Source organism: Tinamus guttatus, unplaced genomic scaffold (genome assembly GCF_059628265.1).
Source record: "Tinamus guttatus ecotype Peru unplaced genomic scaffold, ASM5962826v1 Tinamus_guttatus_pri_ptg000567l, whole genome shotgun sequence".
NCBI lineage: Eukaryota > Metazoa > Chordata > Aves > Tinamiformes > Tinamidae > Tinamus > Tinamus guttatus.
The window spans coordinates 3,475-29,229 of record NW_028289101.1 but is presented as its reverse complement, the minus strand read 5'-3'; the positions used below and the strand labels follow the sequence as shown (position 1 = coordinate 29,229).

At 59.5% G+C, this 25,755-nt stretch overlaps 1 protein-coding gene across 1 annotated transcript; it reads left to right on the top strand.

The window, feature by feature from the left end:
* Window positions 1-453: 453 nt before the first annotated feature.
* On the top strand, window positions 454-25,133 carry LOC148592527 (protein kinase C gamma type-like; the record flags this gene model as incomplete). The annotated part of the gene is given in 14 exon segments (XM_088534568.1): window positions 454-565; window positions 1,966-2,097; window positions 3,168-3,324; window positions 6,264-6,398; window positions 9,958-10,045; window positions 11,521-11,550; window positions 13,754-13,824; window positions 13,826-13,901; window positions 15,401-15,574; window positions 17,665-17,756; window positions 20,528-20,590; window positions 21,699-21,837; window positions 23,143-23,223; window positions 25,010-25,133. Coding segments are annotated over 14 exon segments (1,474 nt in total), but the record flags the coding sequence as incomplete, so codon positions are not given.
* Window positions 25,134-25,755: the final 622 nt, after the last annotated feature.

Below are 25,755 nucleotides of genomic sequence, written 5' to 3'. Positions count from 1 at the left end.
GCCCTCAGTGTTGCATCCTCCTGCAAATCCCCTTTCCCCCCCAATGGTGCCTCCTTGTGCAAATCCTCGTGCAAATCCCCATGCAAATCCCCGTGCAAGCCCCAATGGTGCCTCTTCGTGCAAATCCCTGTGCAAATCCCCGTGCAAACCCCCGTGCAAGCCCTCAGTGTTGCATCCTCGTGCAAATCCCCATGCAAATCCCCGTGCAAGCCCCAATGGTGCCTCTTCGTGCAAATCCCTGTGCAAATCCCCGTGCAAACCCCCGTGCAAGCCCTCAGTGTTGCATCCTCGTGCAAATCCCCGTGCAAATCCCCAACGGTGTCTCCTTGTGCAAATCCCCGTGCAAACCCCGTGCAAACCCCCGTGCAAGCCCTCAGTGTTGCATCCTCGTGCAAATCCCCGTGCAAACCCCGTGCAAATCCCCGTGCAAACCCCGTGCAAATCCCCGTGCAGGACCCGCGCACGCGGCACCGTTTCCGCGTGCACAGCTACAGCAGCCCCACGTTCTGCGACCACTGCGGCTCCCTGCTCTACGGCCTCGTGCACCAGGGCATGAAGTGCTCGTGTGAGTGTGCAAGGCGCGTGTGCAAGGGCGGGGGGGGCGGGAAACCCTCGTGCGAGCGGGAAACCCCGTGCAAAAAGCCCCAAAATCTGTGCAAGAAGCCCCAAAATTTGTGCAAGGAGCCCCAAGCCTCGTGCGAGCGCATGTGCAAACGGGAGGAGTGTGCAAGACGCTTGTGCAAAACCCTTGTGCAAGCAGAAAAACCCCTGTGCAAAGCCCCCGTGCAAGGAAGGAGCCCCCGTGCAAGACCCTAGTGCAAGAGCCTTTTGCAAGGTCCTTGTGCAAACCCTCGTGCAAGCCCCCATGCAATCCCCGTGCAAACCCTCGTGCAAAGCCCCTTGCACACCCCCTTGCACACTCACAGGCTGCGAGATGAACGTGCACATTGCACGTCCCCATGCAAATCCCCATGCAATCCCCATGCAATCCCCGTGCAAACCCCCGTGCAAACCCCCGTGCAATCCCCGTGCAAACCCTCGTGCACACCCCCTTGCACACTCGCAGGCTGCGAGATGAACGTGCACAAGTGCTGCGTGCACAATGCACATCCCCATGCAAACCCCCATGCAATCCCCATGCAAACCCCCATGCAATCCCTGTGCAAACCCCCGTGCAAACACCCGTGCAAGCCCCTTGCACACCCCCTTGCACACTCGCAGGCTGCGAGATGAACGTGCACAAGCGCTGCGTGCACATTGCACGTCCCCATGCAATCCCCATGCAATCCCCGTGCAAAGCCCCGTGCAAACCCCTTTGCACACGCCCTTGCACGCCCGCAGGCTGCGAGATGAACGTGCACAAGCGCTGCGTGCACAATGCACGTCCCCATGCAATCCCCATGCAATCTCCATGCAATCCTCTTGCAAACCCTCGTGCAAACCCCATGTAAACCCTCGTGCAATTCCCGTGCAAAGCCCCGTGCAAACCCCCTTGCACACCCCTTGCACACCCGCAGGCTGCGAGATGAACGTGCACAAGCGCTGCGTGCACATTGCACGTCCCCATGCAAACCCCATGCAAACCCCCATGCAATCCCCATGCAATCCTCGTGCAACCCCCATGCAAACCCCCTTGCACACCCCCTTGCACACCCCTTGCACACTCACAGGCTGCGAGATGAACGTGCACATTGCACATCCCCATGCAAATCCCCATGCAATCCCCGTGCAAAGCCCCATGCAATACTCGTGCAAACCCTCGTGCGAACCCTCGTGCACACCCCCTTGCACACCCCCTTGCACACTCACAGGCTGCGAGATGAACGTGCACAAGCGCTGCGTGCACATTGCACGTCCCCATGCAAACCCCCATGCAATCCCCATGCAATCCCCGTGCAAACCCCCATGCAATCCTCGTGCAAACCCCCGTGCAAACCCCCTTGCACACCCCTTGCACACTCGCAGGCTGCGAGATGAACGTGCACAAGCGCTGCGTGCAGAGCGTGCCCAGCCTGTGCGGGGTGGATCACACCGAGCGCCGCGGGCGCCTCCAGCTCCGCATCCAGGCGCTGCCCGGGGAGCAGCTCCACGTCACCGGTACCCCCGGACGCCGGGGCCCCTTTGCGGTTGTTTTGGGGTGGGAGGGGGGGGTAACGCGAAGGCCTGGGCCCCCATGGGTGGGTTATGGGGCTCCCGGACGCCTGGGCCCCTCTAGCCGGGTTGGGGGCGCTCTATGGGTTATGGGGCTCCCGGACGCCGGGGCCCCCATAGCCAGGTTAGGGCCAGACCCGGAGGCCTGGGCCCTTTCTCGCCCGGACGCCTGGGCCCCCATAGGTGGGTCTGGGGGCTCCCGGACGCCTGGGCCCCTCTAGCCAAGTTAGGGGTGCTCTATGGGTTACGGGGCTCTCGGACGCCTGGGCCCTTTCTCACCCGGACGCCTGGGCCCCCATGGGTGGGTTTGGGGGCTCCCGGACGCCTGGGCCCCTCTAGCCAAGTTAGGGGTGCTCTATGGGTTATGGGGCCCCGGACGCCTGGGCCCTTTCTCACCCGGACGCCTGGGCCCCCATGGGTGGGTTATGGGGCTCCCGGATGCCTGGGACCCTCTAGCTGGGTCAGGGATGGACCCGGACGCCTGGGCCCCCATGGGTGAGTTTGGGGGCTCTCGGACGCCTGGGCCCCCATGGGAGGGTTATGGGGCTCCCGGACGCCTGGGCCCTTTCTCACCCGGACGCCTGGGCCCCCATGGGAGGGTTTGGGGGCTCCCGGACGCCTGGGCCCCTCTAGCTGGGTTGGGGGCGCTCTATGGGTTATGGGGCTCCCGGACGCCTGGGCCCTTTGTCACCCGGACGCCTGGGTCCCTATGGGTGGGTTTGGGGGCTCCCGGACGCCTGGGCCCCTCTAGCAGAGTTAGGGGTGCTCTACGGGTTATGGGGCTCCCGGACACCTGGGCCCCTCTAGCTGGGTCAGGGATGGACCCGGACGCCTGGGCCCCCATGGGCGGGTCTGGGGGCTCTCGGACGCCTGGGCCCCCATGGGTGGGTTTGGGGGCTCCCGGACGCCTGGGCCCTTTCCCACCCGGACGCCTGGGCCCCCATGGGCGGGTCTGGGGGCTCCCGGACGCCTGGGCCCTTTCCCACCCGGACGCCTGGGCCCTCCCTCGCCCGCAGTGGGGGGCGCCCGCAACCTCATCCCCATGGACCCCAACGGGCTCTCGGACCCCTACGTGAAGCTCAAGCTGATCCCGGACCCCCGCAACGTGAGCAAGCAGAAAACGCGCACGGTGAAGGCGACGCTCAACCCCGTGTGGAACGAGGCCTTCCTCTTGTGAGCGTGCAAATGCGCGTGCAAATGCGTGTGCAAACGCGCGTGCAAATGCGTGTGCAAATGCGTGTGCAAATGGGTTGTAAATGGGTTGCAAATGCAAGTGCAATAGGGGTGCAAACAGGGGTGCATGGGGATTTGTGCAAGGGGTTGCAAGGTGAGAAGCGTGCAAATGCGTGTGCAAATGCGTGTGCAAATGCATGTGCAAACGCATGTGCAAATGGGTTGTAAATGGGTTGCAAATGCAAGTGCAATAAGGGGTGCATGGGGATTTGTGCAAGGGGTTGCAAGGTGAGAAGCGTGCAAATGCGTGTGCAAACGTGCGTGCAAATGCATGTGCAAATGCATGTGCAAATGGGTTGCAAATGCAAGTGCAATAGGGGTGCAAACCGGGTGCATGGGGATTTGTGCAAGGGGTTGCAAGGTGAGAAGCGTGCAAATGCGCGTGCAAATGCACATGCAAATGTGTGTGCAAATGCATGTGCAAATGGGTTGTAAATGGGTTGCAAATGCAAGTGCAATAGGGGTGCAAACGGGGGTGCATGGGGATTTGTGCAAGGGGTTGCAAGGTGAGAAGCGTGCAAATGCGTGTGCAAATGCGCGTGCAAATGCATGTGCAAATGGGTTGTAAATGGGTTGCAAATGCAAGTGCAATAGGGTGCAAACGGGGGGTGCATGGGGATTTCTGCAAGGGGTTGCAAGGTGAGAAGCGTGCAAATGCGTGTGCAAATGCGCGTGCAAATGCATGTGCAAATGGGTTGTAAATGGGTTGCAAATGCAAGTGCAATAGGGGCGCAAACGGGGTGCATGGGGATTTGTGCAAGGGGTTGCAAGGTGAGAAGCGTGCAAATGCGTGTGCAAATGCGCGTGCAAATGCATGTGCAAATGGGTTGTAAATGGGTTGCAAATGCAAGTGCAATAGGGGCGCAAACGGGGTGCATGGGGATTTGTGCAAGGGGTTGCAAGGTGAGAAGCGTGCAAATGCGCGTGCAAACGCGCGTGCAAACGTGTGTGCAAATGCATGTGCAAATGGGTTGTAAATGGGTTGCAAATGCAAGTGCAATAGGGGTGCAAACAGGGGTGCATGGGGATTTGTGCAAGGGGTTGCAAGGTGAGAAGCGTGCAAATGCGTGTGCAAATGCATGTGCAAACGTATGTGCAAATGGGTTGTAAATGGGTTGCAAATGCAAGTGCAATAGGGGCGCAAATGGGGGGTGCATGGGGATTTCTGCGAGGGGGTTGCAAGGAGAGAAGCGTGCAAATGCGTGTGCAAATGCGTGTGCAAATGCATGTGCAAACGCATGTGCAAATGGGTTGTAAATGGGTTGCAAATGCAAGTGCAATAGGGGTGCAAACAGGGGTGCATGGGGATTTGTGCAAGGGGTTGCAAGGTGAGAAGCGTGCAAATGCGTGTGCAAATGCGTGTGCAAATGCATGTGCAAACGCATGTGCAAATGGGTTGTAAATGGGTTGCAAATGCAAGTGCAATAGGGTGCAAACAGGGGTGCATGGGGATTTGTGCAAGGGGTTGCAAGGTGAGAAGCGTGCAAATGCGTGTGCAAATGCATGTGCAAACGCATGTGCAAATGGGTTGTAAATGGGTTGCAAATGCAAGTGCAATAGGGGCGCAAACGGGGTGCATGGGGATTTGTGCAAGGGGTTGCAAGGTGAGAAGCGTGCAAATGCATGTGCAAACACGCGTGCAAATGTGTGTGCAAATGCATGTGCAAATGGGTTGTAAATGGGTTGCAAATGCAAGTGCAATAGGGGTGCAAACAGGGTGCATGGGGATTTGTGCAAGGGGTTGCAAGGTGAGAAGCGTGCAAAGGCGCGTGCAAACGCGCGTGCAAATGTGCGAGCAAATGGGTGTGCAAATGCAGGCACAATAGGGTGCAAATGGGCATTGAAATGCATGTGCAAATGTGGATGCAAATGGGGGTGCAAATGGGGGGGCATGGGGAGTTGTGCAAGGGGTTTTGCAGGGTTGCAAGAAGGGGGCTCCATGCAATGCGGGGGGGGGCTCAATGCAAAAAGGGGGGGGTCCCTGCAAGGCGGGGGGGTCGTTGCAATGCGGGGGGGTCCCTGCAATGTGGGGGGGGTCTATAAAATGTGGGGGGGTCCATGCAATATGGGGGGGGTCTCTTGAAAGGGGCTGCATGGGGGATTTGCAAGAAGGGGGGCTCCGTGCAATGCGGGGGGGACTCGATGCAAAAAGGGGGGGTTGGTGCAATGCAGGGGGGGGGTCGTTGCAATGCGGGGGGGGTCCATGCAATGTGGGGGGGTCTATAAAATGTGGGGGGGTCCATGTAATATGGGGGGGTGTCTTGCAAGGGGCTGCATGGAGGATTTGCAAGAAGGGGGGCTCCGTGCAATGCGGGGGGGACTCGATGCAAAAAGGGGGGGTTGGTGCAATGCAGGGGGGGGGTCGTTGCAATGCGGGGGGGGTCCATGCAATGTGGGGGGGTCTATAAAATGTGGGGGGGTCCATGTAATATGGGGGGGTGTCTTGCAAGGGGCTGCATGGAGGATTTGCAAGAAGGGGGCTCCGTGCAATGCGGGGGGGACTCGATGCAAAAAGGGGGGGTTGGTGCAATGCAGGGGGGGGGTCGTTGCAATGCGGGGGGGGCTCCATGCAATGCAGGGGGGGCTCAATGCAAAAAGGGGGGGGTCGTTGCAATGCGGGGGGGGCTCCATGCAATGCAGGGGAGGCTCAATGCAAAAAGGGGTGGGTCGTTGCAATGCGGGGGGGGGTCCATGCAATGTGGGGGGGTCCCTGCAATACGTGGGGGGGGGTCTCTTGCAAGGGGCTGCATGGGGGCGTTGCAAGAAGGGGGCTCCGTGCAATGCAGGGGGGGCTCGATGCAAAAAGGGGGGGTCGGTGCAATGCGGGGGGGGGGTCCCTGGACCCGAGGGGGGGGTCATGCTGTGCCCCCCCCCCGCAGCTCCCTGCGCCCGGGTGACACCGAGCGGCGCCTCTCGGTCGAGGTCTGGGACTGGGACCGGACGTCGCGCAACGACTTCATGGGTGCAATGAGTTTCGGCGTCGCCGAGCTGCTCAAGGGGCGCGTGGACGGATGGTGGGTGCACGGGGGGGCGTGCAAGGGCGTGCAAGGGACGTGCAAGGGTGCACGGAGCGTGCAATGAGCGTGCAAAGTGTTTGCAAAGAGTGCAAGGGCGTGCAAGGGATGTGCAAGGGTGCACAGAGCGTGCAATGAGCATGCAAAGTGTTTGCAAAGAGTGCAAGGGGTGTGCCAGGATGTGCAAGGGGCGTGCAAGGGGCGTGCAAGGATGTGCAAGGGTGCACGGAGCATGCAATGAGCATGCAAAGTGTTTGCAAAGAGTGCAAGGGGTGTGCAAGGATGTGCAAGGGCGTGCAAGGGGCGTGCAAGGATGTGCAAGGGTGCACGGAGCGTGCAATGAGCGTGCAAGGTGTTTGCAAAGAGTGCAGGGAGTGTGCAAGGACGTGCAAGGGTGCATGGAGTATGCAATGAGCATGCAAAGTGTTTGCAAAGAGTGCAAGGAGTGTGCAAGGATGTGCAAGGGCGTGCAAGGAGCGTTCAAGGATGTGCAAGGGTGCACGGAGCATGCAATGAGCATGCAAGGTGTTTGCAAAGAGTGCAAGGGCGCGCAAGGATGTGCACGGGGCGTGCAAGGGGCGTGCAAGGATGTGCAAGGGTGCACGGAGCGTGCAATGAGCATGCAAGGTGTTTGCAAAGAGTGCAAGGGGTGTGCAAGGATGTGCAAGGGCATGCAAGGGGCGTGCAAGGGGCGTGCAAGGGTGCACGGAGCATGCAATGAGCGTGCAAAGTGTTTGCAAAGAGTGCAAGGGGTGTGCAAGGATGTGCAAGGGCGTGCAAGGGGTGTGCAAGGATGTGCAAGGGTGCACGGAGCATGCAATGAGCGTGCAAAGTGTTTGCAAAGAGTGCAAGGGGTGTGCAAGGATGTGCAAGGGTGCACGGAGCATGCAATGAGCGTGCAAAGTGTTTGCAAAGAGTGCAAGGGCGTGCAAGGGATGTGCAAGGGTGCACGGAGCGTGCAATGAGCGTGCAAGGTGTTTGCAAAGAGTGCAAGGGGTGTGCAAGGATGTGCAAGGGTGCACGGAGCATGCAATAAGCATGCAATGTGTGCAAGGTGTTTGCAAAGAGTGCAAGAATTGTGTAAGGGGCGTGCAAGGACGTGCAAGGGGCGTGCAAGGGTGTACAAGGGTGCATGTAGCATGCAATGAGCGTACAACACGTGCAAGGTGTTTGCAAAGAGTGCAAGGGGTGTGCAAGGATGCACGAGAGCATGTAAGGGTGCAATGAGTGTGCAACATGTGCAAGGTGTTTGCAAAGTGTGCAAGGGGTGTGCAAGGATGTGCAAGGGCATGCAAGGGTGCATGAAGAGTGCAACACATGCAAGGTGTTTGCAAAGAGTGCAAGAGGTATGCAAGGGGCATGCAAGGATGTGCAAGGGTGCATGGAGCATGCAATGAGAGTGCAACACGTGCAAGGTGTTTGCAAAGAGTGCAAGGGGTGTGCAAGAATGTGAGAGGGTGTGCAAGGGTGCACGGAGTGTGCAACACCTGCAAGGTGTTTGCGGAGAGTGTAAGAGGTGTGCAAGGGGCGTGCAAGGGAAGTGCAAGGGAGCGCAAGGGTGCACGGAGCATGCAATGAGCGTGCAACACATGCAAGGTGTTTGCAAAGAGTGCAAGTGGTGTGCAAGGGTGCATGGAGCGTGCAATAAGCATGCAATGTGTGTGAGGTGTTTGCAAAGAGTGCAAAGGGCGTGCAAGGGTGCACAGAGTGTGCAAGGCTTGCGAGGCATTTGCGAAGAGTGCAACGTGCATTTGAGGTGTGCAAGGGTGTGCGAGGGTGTGCAAGGGTGCACAGAGCATGCAATGTGCGTGGAACGTGTGAGGTGTTTGCAAAGAGTGCAAGGGGCGTGCAAGAGGTGTGCAAGGGCGTGCAAAGGTGTACAGAGTGTCTGATGAGCATGCAAAGCATGAGGCATTTGCAAAGCGTGCAAGGGGCGTGCAAGGCGTGCAAGGAGTCCGTACCACATGTGCAAAGCAGGTAAGGTGGATGCAAGGTGTGTGCAAGGCATGTCCAAGGGGTGCAATGAGCGTGCAAGGTGTGTGCAAAGAGTGCCCGGGTGCATGCAAAGTGTGGCATGCAAGAAGTGTGCAACTTGTGTGCAAGGAGCATGCAACAAGTGTGCAATGAGCATGCAACTTGTGTGCAAGGAGCGTGCAACTAGTGTGCAAGGAGTGTGCAATGAGCATGCAAGAAGTGTGCAAGGACCATGCAACAAGTGTGCAATGAGTGTGCAATGAGCATGCAACTAGTGTGCAAGGCGTGTGCAATGAGCCTGCAAGATGCGTGCAAGGAGCATGCAACAAGCATGCAGTGAGTGTGCAGTGAGCATGCAACTACTGTGCAAGGAGCATGCAAAGAGTGTGCAAGGTGACTGCAAGGAGCATGCAACTAGTGTGCAATGAGTGTGCAACTAGTGTGCAAGAGCGTGCAATGAGTTTGCAAGATGCATGCAAGGAGCATGAAACTAGTGTGCAAGGAGTGTGCAATGAGCATGCAACCAGTGTGCAAGGAGTGTGCAATGAGCCTGCAAGATGCATGCAAGGAGCATGAAACTAGTGTGCAATGAGTGTCCAATGAGCATGCAACCAGTGTGCAAGGAGTGTGCAATGAGCCTGCAAGATGCGTGCAAGGAGCATGCAACTGGAGTGCAATGAGTGTGCAATGAGCATGCAACCAGTGTGCAAGGAGTGTGCAATGAGCCTGCAAGATGCGTGCAAGGAGCATGCAACAAGCGTGCAATGAGTGTGCAATGAGAATGCAACTAGTGTGCAAGGAGCATGCAAAGAGTGTGCAAGGTGACTGCAAGGAGCATGCAACTAGTGTGCAATGAGTGTGCAACTAGTGTGCAAGGAGCATGCAATGAGTTTGCAAGATGCATGCAAGGAGCATGAAACTAGTGTGCAATGAGTGTCCAATGAGCATGCAACCAGTGTGCAAGGAGTGTGCAATGAGCCTGCAAGATGCGTGCAAGGAGCATGCAAAAAGCGTGCAATGAGTGTGTAATGAACATGCAACTACTGTGCAAGGAGCATGCAACAAGTGTGCAAGGAGCGTGCATGAGCTTGCAACCAGTGTGCAAGGTGCATGCAACAAGCGTGCAATGAGCATGCAACTAGTGTGCAAGGAGCGTGCAATGAGCTTACAAGATGTGTGCAAGGAGCATGCAACAAGCATGCAACTAGTGTGCAAGGAGCGTTCAATGAGCCTGCAAGAGGCGTGCAAGGAGCATGCAACTAGTGTGCAAGGAGCATGCAAAGAGTGTGGAAGGTGCGTGCAAGGAGCATGCAACTAGTGTGCAAGGTACATGCAACAAGTGTGCAATGAGCATGCAACTGGTGTGCAATGAGCATGCAATAAGCGTGCAACGAGTGTGCAACGAGTGTGCAAGGAGTGTGCAAGTTGCGTGCAATGAGCATGCGATGAGTGTGCAAGCTGCATGGGAGGAACATGCAATGAGCATGCAATGAGTGTGCAAGGTGTGCAATGCTTGTGCAAGGTGCGGGTGTGCGCCGGGTGTGCGTGCGGGTGTGCGCGACGGGTGTGCGCCGCCTGTGCGCAGGTTCAAGCTGCTGAACCAGGAGGAGGGCGAGTACTACAACGTGCCGGTGGCTGACACCGAGGACTGCGGCCTCCTGCCCAAGTTCCAGGTACCGCCGAACCCCTCAAAACACCCCAAATACCCCCGAAACCACCCCCGAAACCCCCCAAAACCCCCCCAAATACCCCCAAACCACCCCAAATACCCCCCAAACACCCCAAATACCCCCAAAACACCCCAAATAACTCCCAAACCACCCCAAATACCCCCGAAACCACCCCCAAAACCCCCAAAACCCCCCAAATACCCCCAAACCACCCCAAATACCCCAAACACCCCAAATACCCCCAAAACACCCCAAATAACTCCCAAACCACCCCAAATACACCCTACAGCACCCCAAATGCACCCGTATCACCCTAAATACCCCCAAACCATCCCAAATGCACCCAAATACCCCCAAATTCACCCCAATGCACCCGAAACACCGCAAATACACCCCAAAACACCCCAAACCACCCCAAATATGCCTGAATTCATGCCAGTGCACCCGAAACACCATGAATACACCCCAAAATCACCCCAAATGCCCCCAGAACACCCCCAAACCATCCCAAATACCCCCCAAACCACCCCAAATCACCCCAAATACCCCCGAATTCATCCCAGTGCACCCAAAACACCGTGAAAACCCCCCAAATCACCCCAAATACCCTCAAAACACCCCCAAACCATCCAAATACCCCCAAGTTCACCCTAATGCACCTGAAACACCGCAAATACACCCAAAAAACCCCAAATACCCCCAGATCACCCCCAAACCATCCTAAATACCCCCCCAAACCACCCCAAATACCCCCAAATTCACCCCAATGCACCCAAAGCCACCCCAAATCACCCCAAACCACCCCAAATACTCCCAAATTCACCCCAGTGCACCCAAAACACTGCAAATACACCCCAAAACACCCCAAATACCCCCTACAGCATCCCAAATGCACCCAAATACCCCCAAATTCACCCCAATGCACCCAAAACACAACGAATACCCCCCCAATTCACCCCAAATACCCCCAGATCACCCCCAAACCATCCCAAATACCCCCAAACCACCCCAAATACCCCCAAATTCACCCCAATGCACCCCAAATACTGCAAATACACCCCAAATACCCCCTAGAGCATCCCAAATGCACCCAAATCACCCCAAATTCACCACAAAACACCCCGAATACCCCCAAAAGTACCACAAATACCCCCAAACCACCCCAAATACACCCCGCAGCATCCCAAAAGCACCCAAATACCCCCGAATTCACCCCAAACCACTGTAAATAACCCCCAGACCACCATAAATACCCCCAGATTACCCCGCATGCACCCAAAACCCCTCTGGAATCACCCCAAATACCCCCGAATTCACCCCAAATGCCCCAAATGCACCTAGAAGATCCCTAAATACCCCCAAGTACCCCAAATCTGCCCCAATACCCCCATATGCTCCATAAACCCCCCAAAAGTGCCCAAATACCCCCCAAATACCCCCCAAATACCCCCCACTGACGGTGTCTCTGTCACCCGCAGGCCTGTAACTACCCCCTGGAGCTGTACGAGGTAAAACAGCCGCCGGGTAAATACCCCCAATGGGGCAAATACTCCCCAGGGGGGCAAATAAAACTCGCAATGGGGTAAATACCCCCCCATGGGGCAAATAGCCCCCATAATTGGTTAAATACCCCCCTGGGGAAAAATAAATCCCCCATTGGGTAAATACCCCCTAATGGGGTAAATACCCTCCCTAATGGGGTAAATACTCCTCTAATGGATAAATACCCCCCCCCGGGGCAAATACCCTCCCCACTGGGTAATTGTTCCGCTAATGGGGTAAATAATCCCGGAACGGGGTAAATAATCCCTGAATGGGGTAAATACCCCACTATGGGGTAAATACCTGCCTATGGGGAAAATACCCTCACAATGGGTAAAATCTCCCCCCAATAGAGTAAATACCCCTCAATGGGGTAAATATGCTCCCCATTGGGTAAATACCCCCCCATGGGGTAAATACCCTTCCCACTGGGTAAATAACCCCCAATGGGGGTAAATATCCTCCCAATGGGGTAAATACCCTCCCAATGGGGTAAATACCCTCCCAATGGGGTAAATATCCCTCAATGGGGTAACCCCCCCCCATGGGGTAAATATGCTCCCCATTGGGTAAATAGCCCCCAGTAGGATAAATACCCTCCTAATGGGGTAAATACCCCCCCATGGGGTAAATACCCCCCCAATGGGGTAAATACCCCCCATAGGATAAATACCCCCCCATGGGGTAAATACCCTTCCCACTGGGTAAATACCCCCCAATAGGATAAATACCCCCCCATGGGGTAAATACCCTTTCCACTGGGTAAATAGCCCCCAATGGGGTAAATACCCCCCCAATTGGGTAAATACCCCCTCCAATGGGGTAAATACCCCCCAATAGGATAAATACCCCCCCATGGGGTAAATACCCTTTCCACTGGGTAAATAGCCCCCAATGGGGTAAATACCCCCCCAATTGGGTAAATACCCCCTCCAATGGGGTAAATACCCCCCCATGGGATAAATAACCTCCCCACTGGGTAAATACCCCACGCATGGGGTAAATACCCCCCATGGGGTAAATACCCCCCCAATGGGGTAAATACCCCCCCATGGGGTAAATACCCTTCCCACTGGGTAAATAACCCCCAATGGGGTAAATATCCCCCCCAATGGGGTAAATACCCCCCCATAGGATAAATACGCCCCCATGGGGTAAATACCCTTCCCACTGGATAAATACCCCCCCATAGGATAAATACCCCCCCATGGGGTAAATACCCCCCCAATGGGGTAAATACCCCCCCCAATAGGATAAATACCCCCCCATGGGGTAAATACCCTTCCCACTGGGTAAATAACCCCCAATGGGGTAAATACCCCCCCAATGGGGTAAATACCCTTCCCACTGGGTAAATACCCCCCAATAGGATAAATACCCCCCCATGGGGTAAATAACCCCCCAATGGGGTAAATACCCCCCCATGGGGTAAATACCCTTCCCACTGGGTAAATAGCCCCCAATGGGGTAAATACCCCCTCCAATGGGGTAAATACGCCCCCCATGGGATAAATAACCTCCCCACTGGGTAAATACCCCACGCATGGGGTAAATACCCCCCCATGGGGTAAATACCCCCCCAATGGGGTAAATACCCCCCCATGTAAATACCCTTCCCACTGGATAAATAACCCCCAATGGGGTAAATACCCCCCCAATGGGATAAGTACCCCCCAATAGGATAAATACCCCCCCATGGGGTAAATACCCTTCCCACTGGGTAAATACCCCCCCAATGGGGTAAATACCCCCCCATAGGATAAATACGCCCCCCATGGGGTAAATACCCTTCCCACTGGGTAAATAACCCCCAATTGGGTAAATACCCCCCCAATGGGGTAAATACCCCCCCAATGGGGTAAATACCTCCCAATAGGATAAATACCCCCCCATGGGGTAAATACCCTTCCCACTGGATAAATACCCCCCAATAGGATAAATACCCCCCCAATGGGGTAAATACCCCCCCAATGGGGTAAATACCTCCCAATAGGATAAATACCCCCCCAATAGGATAAATACCCCCCCAATGGGGTAAATACCCCCCCAATGGGGTAAATACCCCCCCATGGGATAAATACCCCCCCAATGGGGTAAATACCCCCCAATAGGATAAATACCCCCCCATGGGGTAAATACCCCCCCCCCGTGACCTCCCCCCCCCCCCAGCGGGTCCGTCGGGGGCCGGAGCCGCCGTCGCCCTCGGAGCCCCCCCAGGCGCCGCCGCCCCCCCCCCGCGCCCGGCGCCCCCCCCGGCCGCCCCCAGGTCTCCGACTTCAACTTCCTGATGGTCCTGGGAAAGGGCAGCTTCGGAAAGGTGGGAATGCCGCCCCGCCCCCGCCCGGACACCGGGGCCCCTTCCCGGATTCCTGGGCCCCTTCCCGGATCCCTGGGCCCCTTCCTGGATCCCTGGGCCCTTCCCGGACTCCTGGGCCCTTCCCAGATCCCTGGGCCCTTCCCGGACGCCTGGGCCCTTTCCCGGACGCCTGGGCCCCTTCCCGGACGCCTGGGCCCCTTCCCGGACTCCTGGGCCCTTCCCGGACTCCTGAGCCCCTTCCCGGATCCCTGGGCCCCTTCCCGGATCCCTGGGCCCCTTTCCCGGATGCCGGGGCCCTTCCCGGACACCTGGGCCCCTTCCCGGACGCCTGGGCCCCTTCCCGGACACCTGGGCCCTTCCCAAACTCCTGGGCCCTTCCCGGATTCCTGGGCCCCTTCCCGGACGCCGGGGCCCCTTCCCGGATTCCTGGGCCCTTCCCAGACTCCTGGGCCCTTCCCGGATTCCTGGGCCCTTCCCGGACTCCTGGGCCCCTTCCCGGACTCCTGGGCCCCTTCCCGGATGCCTGGGCCCCTTCCCGGACTCCTGGGCCCCTTCCCGGACGCCTGGGCCCCTTTCCCAGATTCCTGGGCCCTTCCCGGATTCCTGGGCCCTTCCCGGACTCCTGGGCCCCTTTCCCGGATCCCTGGGCCCCTTCCCGGATTCCTGGGCCCTTCCCGGATTCCTGGGCCCCTTCCCGGACGCCTGGGCCCCTCCCTGACCCCCCCCCCCCCCCCGCCACCTCTCCCCTGTCCTTGTCCCTTCTCCCCTGTCCGCCTGTTCACCCTCCGCCTGTTCCCCATCTGCCTCTGGGCATCGGGATACACCGGGATGGGCACCGGGATACATTGGGATACACCAGGATACACCGGGATGTCGTCCCCCTGTCACCCCCCTGTTGCCCGCCTGTTGTCCACCTGCTCCCCGCCCATTGTCTGCCTGTTCCCTGCCTGTTGTCCGCCTGTCGCCCCCCATTGCCCACCTATTGCCCGCCTGTCGTCCCCCTGTTTCCCACCTATCGTCCACCTGTTGTCCACCTGTTCCCCACCCACTGTCTGTCCCGTCCCTGCCTGTCGTCTGCCTGTCGCCCCCGTTGTCTGCCTGTTCCCCGCCCATTGCCTGCCTGTTGTCCGCCTGTCACCTCCCCTGTTGCCCACCTATTGCCCGCCTGTTGTCCCTGTTTCCCGCCTATCATCCGCCTGTTGTCCACCTGTTGCCCACCTACTGTCTGCCCCTTTCCCGCCTGTTGTCCGCCTGTCACCCCTCCTGTTGTCTGCCTGTTCCCTACCTGTTGCCTCATTGTTGCCCACCTGTTCCCCGCCCATTCCCACCTGTCACCCGTCCGCCTGTCACCCCCATTGTCTGCCTGTTCCCCACCTGTTGCCTCATTGTTGCCCGCCTGTTCCCCACCTGTTCCCCGCCCATTCCCCACCCGTTCCCCGTCCGCCTGTTCCCCGTCCGCCTGTCACCATCCGCCTGTCGCTATCCGCCTGTTGCCGCAGGTGGTGTTGGCGGAGCGCCGGGCCTGCGGCCGCCTGTTCGCCATCAAGATCCTCAAGAAGGACGTGGTGGCCCAGGACGACGATGTGGGCGGGGCCATGGCCGAGAGGCGGGTCCTGGCGCTCGGGCCCCGCCCCCCCTTCCTCACCCAGCTGCACTCGGCCTTCCAGAGCCCCGTGAGCGCCGGGAATGCCGGGATGCAGCGGGATATAGAGCGGGATACAGCGGGATATACACCGGGATACAGCGGGATACACTGGGATACAGCGGGATATACACCGGGATACAGCGGGATACACTGGGATACAGCGGGATACACCGGGATACAGCGGGATATACACTGGGATACAGCGGGACATACACCGGGATACAGCAGGATACACTGGGATACAGCAGGATACAGCGGGATATACAGCGGGATATACACCGGGATACAGCGGGATACACCAGGATACAGCGGGACATACACTGGGATACAGCGGGATATACACCGGGATACAGCGGGATACACTGGGATACAGCGGGATATACACCGGGATATACAGCGGGATACAGTGGGATATACACTGGAATACAGCGGGATACACCAGGATACAGCGGGATATACACCGGGATACAGCGGGATATACACTGGGATACAGCGGGATATACACCGGAATACAGTGGGATACACCAGGATGCAGCGGGATATACAGCGGGATACAGCGGGATATACACCGGGATACAGCGGGATATACACTGGGATACAGCGGGATACAGCGGGATATACACTGGGATACAGCGGGATACACCAGGATACAGCGGGATATACAGCAGGGTACAGCGGGATATACACCGGAATACAGTGGGATACACCAGGATGCAGCGGGATATACACTGGGATACAGCGGGATATACACCAGGATACATTGGAATACAGTGGGATATACACTGGGAGATACACCGGGATACAGCGGGATGCACCGGGATACAGTGGGATATGCACCAGGATACGCTGGAATACAGTGGGATATACACTGGGATACACCGGGATACAGCGGGATACACTGGGTTACAGCAGGATATACACCGGAATACACCGGGATACAGTGGGATATACACCAGGATACACTGGGATACAGCAGGATATGCACTGGGATACACCGGGATATATACCAGGATACACTCGGATACAGCGGGAGATACACCAGGATACACTGGAATACAGTGGGATATACACTGGGATACACCAGGATACAGCAGGATATACACCGGGATACAGCGGGATATACACCAGGATACACTGGAATACAGTGGGATATACACTGGGATACAACGGGAAGGGCACAGGAATGGGGACCAGGATACAGCGGGACACAGCAGGATGGGCACCGAGATACACCGGGATCGGCACCAGGATACAGCGGGAAACAGTGGGATACACTGGAATATACAGTGGGATACACTGGAATATACAGCGGGATACACTGGGAGACACCGGGATACACTGGGATGGGCACTGGGAACACCGGGATACACTGGGATGGGCACTGGGATACAGCAGGACACTGAGGGGACTCTGGGAGCCAGCGGGATGGGGACACTGGGGACACTGGGATAGACTGGGAACCCCGGTGACACGGTGACATGGGTGACACAGGTGACACGGTGACACAGTGACATAGGTGACATGGGGGACATGAGGGACATGGGTGACACGGTGACACGGGTGACACAGTGACATAGGTGACACGGTGACATGGGGCACATGGGTGATGTGGCTGATACAGTGACACGGGTGACACAGTCACATGGTTGACACAGGTGACACAGTGACATAGGTGACACAGTGACTTCGGTGACTTGGGTGACACAGGCGACATGGGTGACACAGTGAATTGGGTGACACAGGCAACATGGGTGATGTGAGAGACAGGTTACATGGTGACACAGTGATGTGGGTGACACGGGTGACGTGGTGACACAGTGATGGGGTGACACAGTGACATGGGTGACACAGGTGACACAGGTGATGTAGTGACACGGGTGACACAGTGACATCGGTGACTTGGGTGACACAGGCGACATGGGTGACACGAATGACACAGGTGACGTGGTGACACAGTGATGCGGGTGACACGAGTGACACGGCTGACGTGGTGACACAGTGATGGGGTGACACAGTGGTGCGGGTGACAGTGATGGGGTGACACAGCGATGGGGTGACACAGTGACACAGGTGACACAGTGACGCGGGTGACACGGTGTCGCGGTGCCGCCTGTCCAGGACCGCCTGTACTTCGTCATGGAGTACGTGACCGGCGGGGACCTGCTCTACCACATCCAGCAGGTCGGCAAGTTCCAGGAGCCGCACGCCAGGTGGGGACAACGGGGACAGCGGGGGACAGCGGGGGGGGACCCGTGGGGACACCCCGTGGGGACACCCTGGGGACAACCCCCATGGGGACCCCCGTGGGGACACCCCGTGGGGACACTGGGGACACCCTGGGGACACCCACAGGGACAACCCCCATGGGGACACCCGGGGGACACCCCCCATGGGGACACCCTGTGGGGACACCCTGGGGACACCCTGGGGACAACCCCCATGGGGACATCCTGTGGGACACTGGGGACACCCCGTGGGGACACCCACAGGGACACCCACAGGGACACCCTGGGGACACCCCCCATGGGGACACCCCGTGGGGACATCCTGTGGGGACACCCTGGGGACACCCCTATGGGGACACTGGGGACAACCCCCCAGGGGGACACCCTGTGCAACACTGGGGACACCCTGGGGACACCCACAGCGACACCCCCCCCCATGGGGACACTCTGTGGGACACCCACAGGGACACACTGGGGACACCCCCCCATGGGGACACCCCGTGGGACACTGGGGACACCCCGTGGGGACATCGGGGACATCACGGGGACACCCTGTGGGACACTGGGGACACCCACAGGGACACCCACAGGGACACCCCCCCCCCCACGGGGACACCCTGTGGGACACTGGGGACACCCACAGGGACACCCTGGGGACAACCCCCATGGGGACACCCTGTGGGGACACCCCGTGGGACACTGGGGACACCCCTATGGGGACACTGGGGACACCCACAGGGACACCCTGGGGACACCCCCCATGGGGACACCCCGTGGGACACTGGGGACACCCCGTGGGGACATCGGGGACATCATGGGGACACCCTGTGGGACACTGGGGACACCCACAGGGACACCCTGGGGACACCCACAGGGACACCCCCCCCCCCCACGGGGACACCCTGTGGGACACTGGGGACACCCACAGGGACACCCTGGGGACAACCCCCATGGGGACACCCCGTGGGGACATCCTGTGGGGACATCGGGGACATCATGGGGACATCGGGGACACCCCCCCCATGGGGACAGCCTGTGGGGACACCCCGTGGGACACTGGGGACACCCCTATGGGGACACTGGGGACACCCACAGGGACACCCATCGGGACACCCTGTGGGGACACCCTGGGGACATCGGGGACACCCCGTGGGGTCACCCTGTGGGGACACTGGGGACACCCTGGGGACACCCACAGGGACAACCCCCATGGGGACACCCTGGGGACACCCCCCACGGGGACACCCTCTGGGGACATTGGGGACACCCACGGGGACACTGGGGATACTGCAGGGACACCCCTGTGGGGGACACCCATGGGGACACCCTGGGGACACCTCCCATGGGGACACCCATGGGGACACCGAGGGGACACCCTGGGGACACCCATGGGGACACCCGGAGGACACCCCCATGGGGACACTGAGGGGGACACCCTGGGGACACCCCTCCCCATGGGGACACCCCCCCCCCCATAGGACATTCGGCCATGGGGACACCCTGGGGACACTCTATGGGGGCACCCCCAGTGACACCCCCATGTGACACCTCCCCCCATGTGACAACCCCTCATGTGACACCCCTGTGACACCCCCCCCCATGGGGACAACCCCTCATGGGGACAATCCCCCCCCATGAACCTCCCGCATGGGACCCCCCCCCCCAGGATGCCCCCCCCAAGGACCCCCTCAATAGGGACCCCCCCCAATGGGGACCCCCCAAATAGGGACCCCCCAATAGGGACCCCCCAATAGGGACCCCCCCCAATGGGGACCCCCCAAATAGGGACCCCCCCAATAGGGACCCCCCAATAGGGACCCCCCAATAGGGACCCCCCAAGACCCTCTCCAATAGGGATCCCCCAATAGGGACCCCCCTCAATAGGGACCCCCAATGGGGACCCCCCAATAGAGACCCCCCAATAGGAACCCCCCCCAATAGGGACCCCCCCCAATGGGGACCCCCCAAATAGGGACCCCCCCAATAGGGACCCCTCAATAGGGACCCCCCAATAGGGACCCCCCAAGACCCTCTCCAATAGGGACCCCCCAATGGGGACCCCCCTAACATCCCCCCCAATAGGGACCCCCCAATAGAGACCCCCCAATAGGAACCCCCCCCCAATAGGGACCCCCCCCAAATAGGGACCCCCAATAGGGACCCCCCAATGGGAACCCCCCCAATAGGGACCCCCCCAATGGGGACCTCCCAACACCCCCCCAATGGGGACCCCCCCAATAGGGACCCCCCCTAAATAGGGACCCCCCAAGACCCCCCCAAATAGGGACCCCCCAAGACTCTCCCCAATAGGGACCCCCCTCAATAGGGACCCCCAATGGGGACCCCCCCAATGGGGACCCCCCCAAATAGGGACCCCCCAATGGGGACCCCCCCTAACATCCCCCCCAATGGGGACCCCCCAATAGAGACCCCCCAATAGAGACCCCCCAATAGGGACCCCCAATAGGGACCCCCCAAAAAGGGACCCCCCAATAGAGACCCCCCCAATGGGGACCCCCCTAACACCCCCCCAATGGGGACCCCCCAATAGGGACCCCCCCAAATAGGGACCCCCCAAGACCCTCCTCAATAGGGACCCCCCCAATAGGGACTCCCAAATAGGGACCCCCCAATAGGGACCCCCCAATAGGGACCCCCCAATGGGGACCCCCCATTAGGCCCCTGGACCCCCCCTTCCCCCCTCCCATTTTTGGGGACCCCCCCCGACCCCTCATTGCCCCCCCCCCCCCAAACAGGTTCTATGCGGCTGAAATCGCCATCGGGCTGTTCTTCCTGCACAACAAGGGCATCATCTACCGGTGAGCGGGTGACAACACCCCCGCGTGCGGGTGACAACACCCCTGCGCACGGGTGACACCCCCCCTGCATGCGGGTGACAACACCCTGGGGAGGGGGACACCCCCCCTCCCCGCGTGTGAGTGACAACCTCCCGGTGCGGGTGACAACACCCCCGCGTGCGGGTGACGCACCCCCTGCGCACGGGTGACACCCCCCCTGCATGCGGGTGACAACACCCTGGGGAGGGGGACACCCCTCCTCCCCGCGTGTGAGTGACAACCTCCCGGTGCGGGTGACAACCCCTGTATGAGGGTGACAACCCCTGGATGCGGGTGACAACCCCCGGGACACGGGTGACACCCTGGGACATGGGGGGGCACCCTGGGCATGTGGTCGGTGGTGCCTCCCAGGATGGGTGACAACCCTGGTGCGGGTGACACCACCGGCATGCGGTTGACACCCCTGGGACGTGGTTGACACCCCCTCCCGGTGCGAGTGACGCCACCGCGACGCGATTGACACTGCCAGGATGCGGTTGACACCCCCACCTGGTGCGGGTGACAACCCTCTCCCACTGTGGGGTACGGGTGACACCACCGGCGTGCGGTTGACACCCGTGGGACGTGGTTGACACCCCATCCTGGAGCGGATGACACCACTGGGATGCGGGTGACACCCCCTCCCGGTGCGGGTGACACCACCGGGACTTGGCTGACACCCACTGGGATGTGATTGACACCCTTGGGATGCGGTTGACACCCTTGGGACGCGATTGACACCCTTGGGATGCAATTGACACCCTTGGGATGCGGTTGACACCCCTTGGGATGCGGTTGACACCCTTGGGATGCAATTGACACCCTTGGGATGCGGTTGACATCCTTGGGATGCAATTGACACCCTTGGGATGCGGTTGACATCCTTGGGATGCGGTTGACACCCTTGGGACGCGATTGACACCCTTGGATGCGGTTGACATCCTCGGGATGCGGTTGACACCCTCGGGATGCAGTAGACACCCCATCCCATTGCGCCAGCGACACCTCCTTGGCGCGACTGACACCTCCCGGTGCGGGTGACAAACGCACCCACCCCGGTGCGACTGACGGCGCCGGGTGACGCCCGCAGCGACCTGAAGCTGGACAACGTGATGCTGGACGCCGAGGGCCACGTGAAGATCACGGATTTCGGGATGTGCAAGGAGCAGATGTTCCCGGGAGCCACGACCAGGACCTTCTGCGGGACCCCCGACTACATCGCGCCCGAGGTGACCGGGAAGGGGCCCCGGCGTCCGGGAAGGGGCCCAGGGATCCGGGAAGGGCCCAGGATCTGGGAAGGGCCCGGGAATCCGGGAAAGGGGCCCAGGAGTCCGGGAAGGGGCCCAGGCGTCCGGGAAAGGGGCCCAGGAGTCTGGGAAAGGGCCCAGGCGTCCGGGAAAGGGACCCAGGAGTCCGGGAAGGGGCCCAGGGATCCGGGAAGGGCCCAGGCGTCCGGGAAGCGTCCGGGAGGGTCCCAAGGGCCCTAGGAGGGTCCGAGGGTCCTAGGAGGGGCCCAGGCGTCCGGGGGAGGGCCCAGGTGTCCGGGAAGGGGCCCAGGCGTCCGGGAAGGGGCCCAGGAGTCCGGGAAGGGTCCGGGAGGGTCCCAAGGGCCCTAGGAGGGTCTGAGGGTCCTAGGAGGGGCCCAGGCGTCCGGGGGAGGGCCCAGGTGTCCGGGAAGGGCCCAGGTGTCCGGGAAGGGGCCCAGGCGTCCGGGAAGCGTCCGGGAGGGTCCCAAGGGCCCTAGGAGGGACCGAGGGTCCTAGGAGGGACCCAGGCGTCCGGGGGAGGGCCCAGGCGTCCGGGAAGGGGCCCAGGAGTCCGGGAAAAGGGCCCAGGAGTCCGGGAAAGGGCCCAGGCGTCCGGGAAGCCTCTGGGAGGGACCCAAGGGCCCTAGGAGGGTCTGAGGGTCCTAGGAGGGGCCCCAGGCGTCCGGGAAGGGGCCCAGGGATCCGGGAAGGGCCCAGGTGTCCGGGAAGGGCGACCCGGCATCCGGGAAGGGGGCCCAGGCGTCCAGGAGGGCCCAGGCGTCCAGGAAGCGTCCGGGAGGGTCCCAAGGGCCCTAGGAGGGTCCGAGGGTCCTAGGAGGGGCCCAGGCGTCCGGGGGAGGGCCCTGGTGTCCGGGAAGGGCCGAGGCGTCCGGGAAGGGCCCAGGTGTCCGGAAAGGGGCCCAGGAGTCCGGGAAGGGGCCCAGGCATCCGGGAAGGGGCCCAGGAGTCCGGGAAAGGGCCCAGGCATCTGGGAAGGGGCCCAGGTGTCCGGGAAGGGCCCAGGCGTCCGGGAAGGGGCCCAGGCGTCCGGGAAGGGGCCCAGGCATCCGGGAAAAGGGCCCAGGCGTCCGGGAAGGGCGACCCGGCATCCGGGAAGGGGGCCCAGGCGTCCGGGAAAGGGCCCAGGCGTCCGGGAAGCGTCCGGGAGGGTCCCAAGGGCCCTAGGAGGGTCTGAGGGTCCTAGGAGGGGCCCAGGCGTCCGGGAAGGGGCCCAGGCGTCCGGGGAAGGGGCCCCGGCACTCGAGGGACCCCGGCGTCCGGGCGCAGATCATCGCGTATCAGCCCTACGGGAAGTCAGTCGACTGGTGGTCGTTCGGGGTGTTGCTCTACGAGATGCTCGCGGGGCAGGTACGGGTGTTTTGGGGGTGTTTTGGGGTGTTTTGGGGTGTTTTGGGGTGTTTTGGGGTGTTTTGGGGGTTTCTGTTTGGGGGTTTGGGGGAGGTTGGGGGTATTTTGCTTTTTGGGGGGCTGTTCCAGAGGGCTGGGGGTTTGGGGGGTTGTTTGGGGGGTTTTGAGGGGTTGTTTGGGGGTATTTTGGGGTGTTTTGGTGGGGTTGGGTTTTGGGAGGGTGTTTTGGGGTGTTATTGGGGTGTTGTGTGACATTTTGGGGATGTTCAATGGCATTCTGGTGGGTTTTGGGGTGTTTTGGAGCGTTCTCGGGATATTTGGGGTGTTCTGAGGGTGTGTTGGGGGGTCTTTGGGGACATCTGGGGTGTGTTGGGGGTGTTCTGGGGGTATTGGGTGTTTTAACGGGGTGTTTCAGAGTATTCTGGGGGTATTTGGGGTCGTTTTGAGGTGTTTTGGTGTGTTCTGGGGGTATTTGGGGGTGTTTGGTGGGTATTTGGGGATGTCCAGGGGAATTTGGCAGGTTTGGGGGGTATTTGGGGGGGTTTGGGGCTATTTTAGGGTGTTTTGGGAGGGCTTGGGGAGTATTGGGGGTGTTCAGAGGTGTTTTGGGGGTGTTTGGGGCTCTTTGGGGATTGTTTGGGGGTATTTGGGGTGTGTTGAGGGTATTTGGGGGTGTTTTGGGTGTATTTGGGCTGTATGGGGGTATTTGGGGGTTGTTTGGGGGTATTTGGGGGTGTTCTGGGGGTATTTGGGAGTGTTTTTGGGCTGTTTGGGGGTGTTTTGGGGGTATTTGGGAGTATTGGGGGGTATTCGTGGTTGTTTTGGTGGTATTTGGGGGTGTTCTGGGAGTGTTTGGGGGTGTTCTGGGGGTATTTGGGGGGTTGTTTGGGGGTATTTGGGGGTGTTCCGGGGTATTTGGGGGTGTTTGGGGGTTGTTTGGGGGGTGTTTGGGGGGTGTTTGGGGCTTTTGGGGGGTGTTCTGGGAGTATTTGAGGGTGTTCTGGGGGTATTTGGGGTTGTTTGGGGGTATTTGGGGGTTGTTGGGGGGTGTTCTGGGGGTTTTCCGGGGTGGTTTGGGGGTGTTTGGGGGCGTTCTGGGGGTATTTGGGGGTGTTTAGGGCTATTTGGGGATGTTTTGGGGGTGTTTGGGGGTGTTCTGGGGGTATTTGCGGGTTGTTTGGGGGGTATTTGGGCATGTTCTGGTGGTATTTAGGGGTGTTCTGGGGGTATTTGGGGGTTGTTTGGGGGTATTTGGGGGTGCTCAGGGGTGTTTGGAGGGGTTCTGGGGTGTTCTGTGTTTATTTGGGGGTGTTTTGGGGCTTTTTGAGGGTGTATTGGGGGTGTTCTGGGGGTACTTGGGGGTGTTTGGGGGCATTTGGGGTGTTCTGGGGGTGTTTGGGGGTGTTCTGGGGTATTTGGGGTGTTTGGGGGCATTTGGGGTGTTCTGGGGGTGTTTGGGGTGTTCTGGGGGCATTTGGGGTGTTTTGGGGCTGTTTGGGGGTGTTCTGGGGTATTTGGGGGTGTTTTGGGGGTGTTTTGGGGTATTTGGGGGTGTTCTGGGAGTATTTGGGGGCATTTGGGGTGTTTGGGGGGTGTTTGGAGGTGTTCTGGGGGTATTTGGGGGTGTTTTGGGGGTGTTCTGGGGTGTTCTGGGGGTATTTGGGGGTGTTTTGGGGGTGTTTTGGGGTGTTTTGGGGTGTTCTGGGGGTGTTTGGGGGTGTTTTGGGGGTGTTTTGGGGTGTTTGGGGCCGTTCGGGAGCCGTTCCGGGTGTTGCGGTCCCAACAGCCGCCCTTCGACGGCGAGGACGAGGACGAGCTGTTCCAGGCCATCCTGGAGCAGACGGTCACCTACCCCCGCGCGCTGTCCCGGGAGGCTGTAGCCGCCTGCAAGGGGGTGCGCGGGAACACCCGTAAACGGGAACACCCCGAAACATGGGAATTCCCCCCAAAAAAACTGGGAATCCCCCCCAAAAACCTGGGAATCTCCACCAAAAACGTGGAATACCCCCCAAAAATATGGGAATACCCCCCAAAAACATGGGAATACCCCCAAAAACGGGGACCCCCCAAAACCTGGGAATTCCCCCCAAAAACCTGGCAATGCCCCCCAAAATGGGATCCCCCCCAAAAGCATGGGAATCCTCCCCCAAAAACCTAGGAATCCCCCCAAAAACTGGGAATCCCCCCAAAAACATGGGAATACCCCCAAAAACGGGAACCCCCCAAAACCTGGGAATCCCCCCCAAAATATGGGACTATCCCCCAAAAGACATGGGAACACCCCCAAAACATGGGAATCCTCCCCAAAAAACTGGGAATCTCCACCAAAACACATGGGAATCCCCCCAAAAATATGGGAATATCCCCCAAAAATATGGGAATACCTCCAAAAACCTGGGAATCCTCCCCAAAAAACTGGGAATACCCCCAAAAAACTGGGAATCTCCACCAAAAAACTGAGAATCCCCCTAAAAACATGGGAACACCCCAAAAATATGGGAATCCCCCCAAAAATATGGGAATATCCCCCAA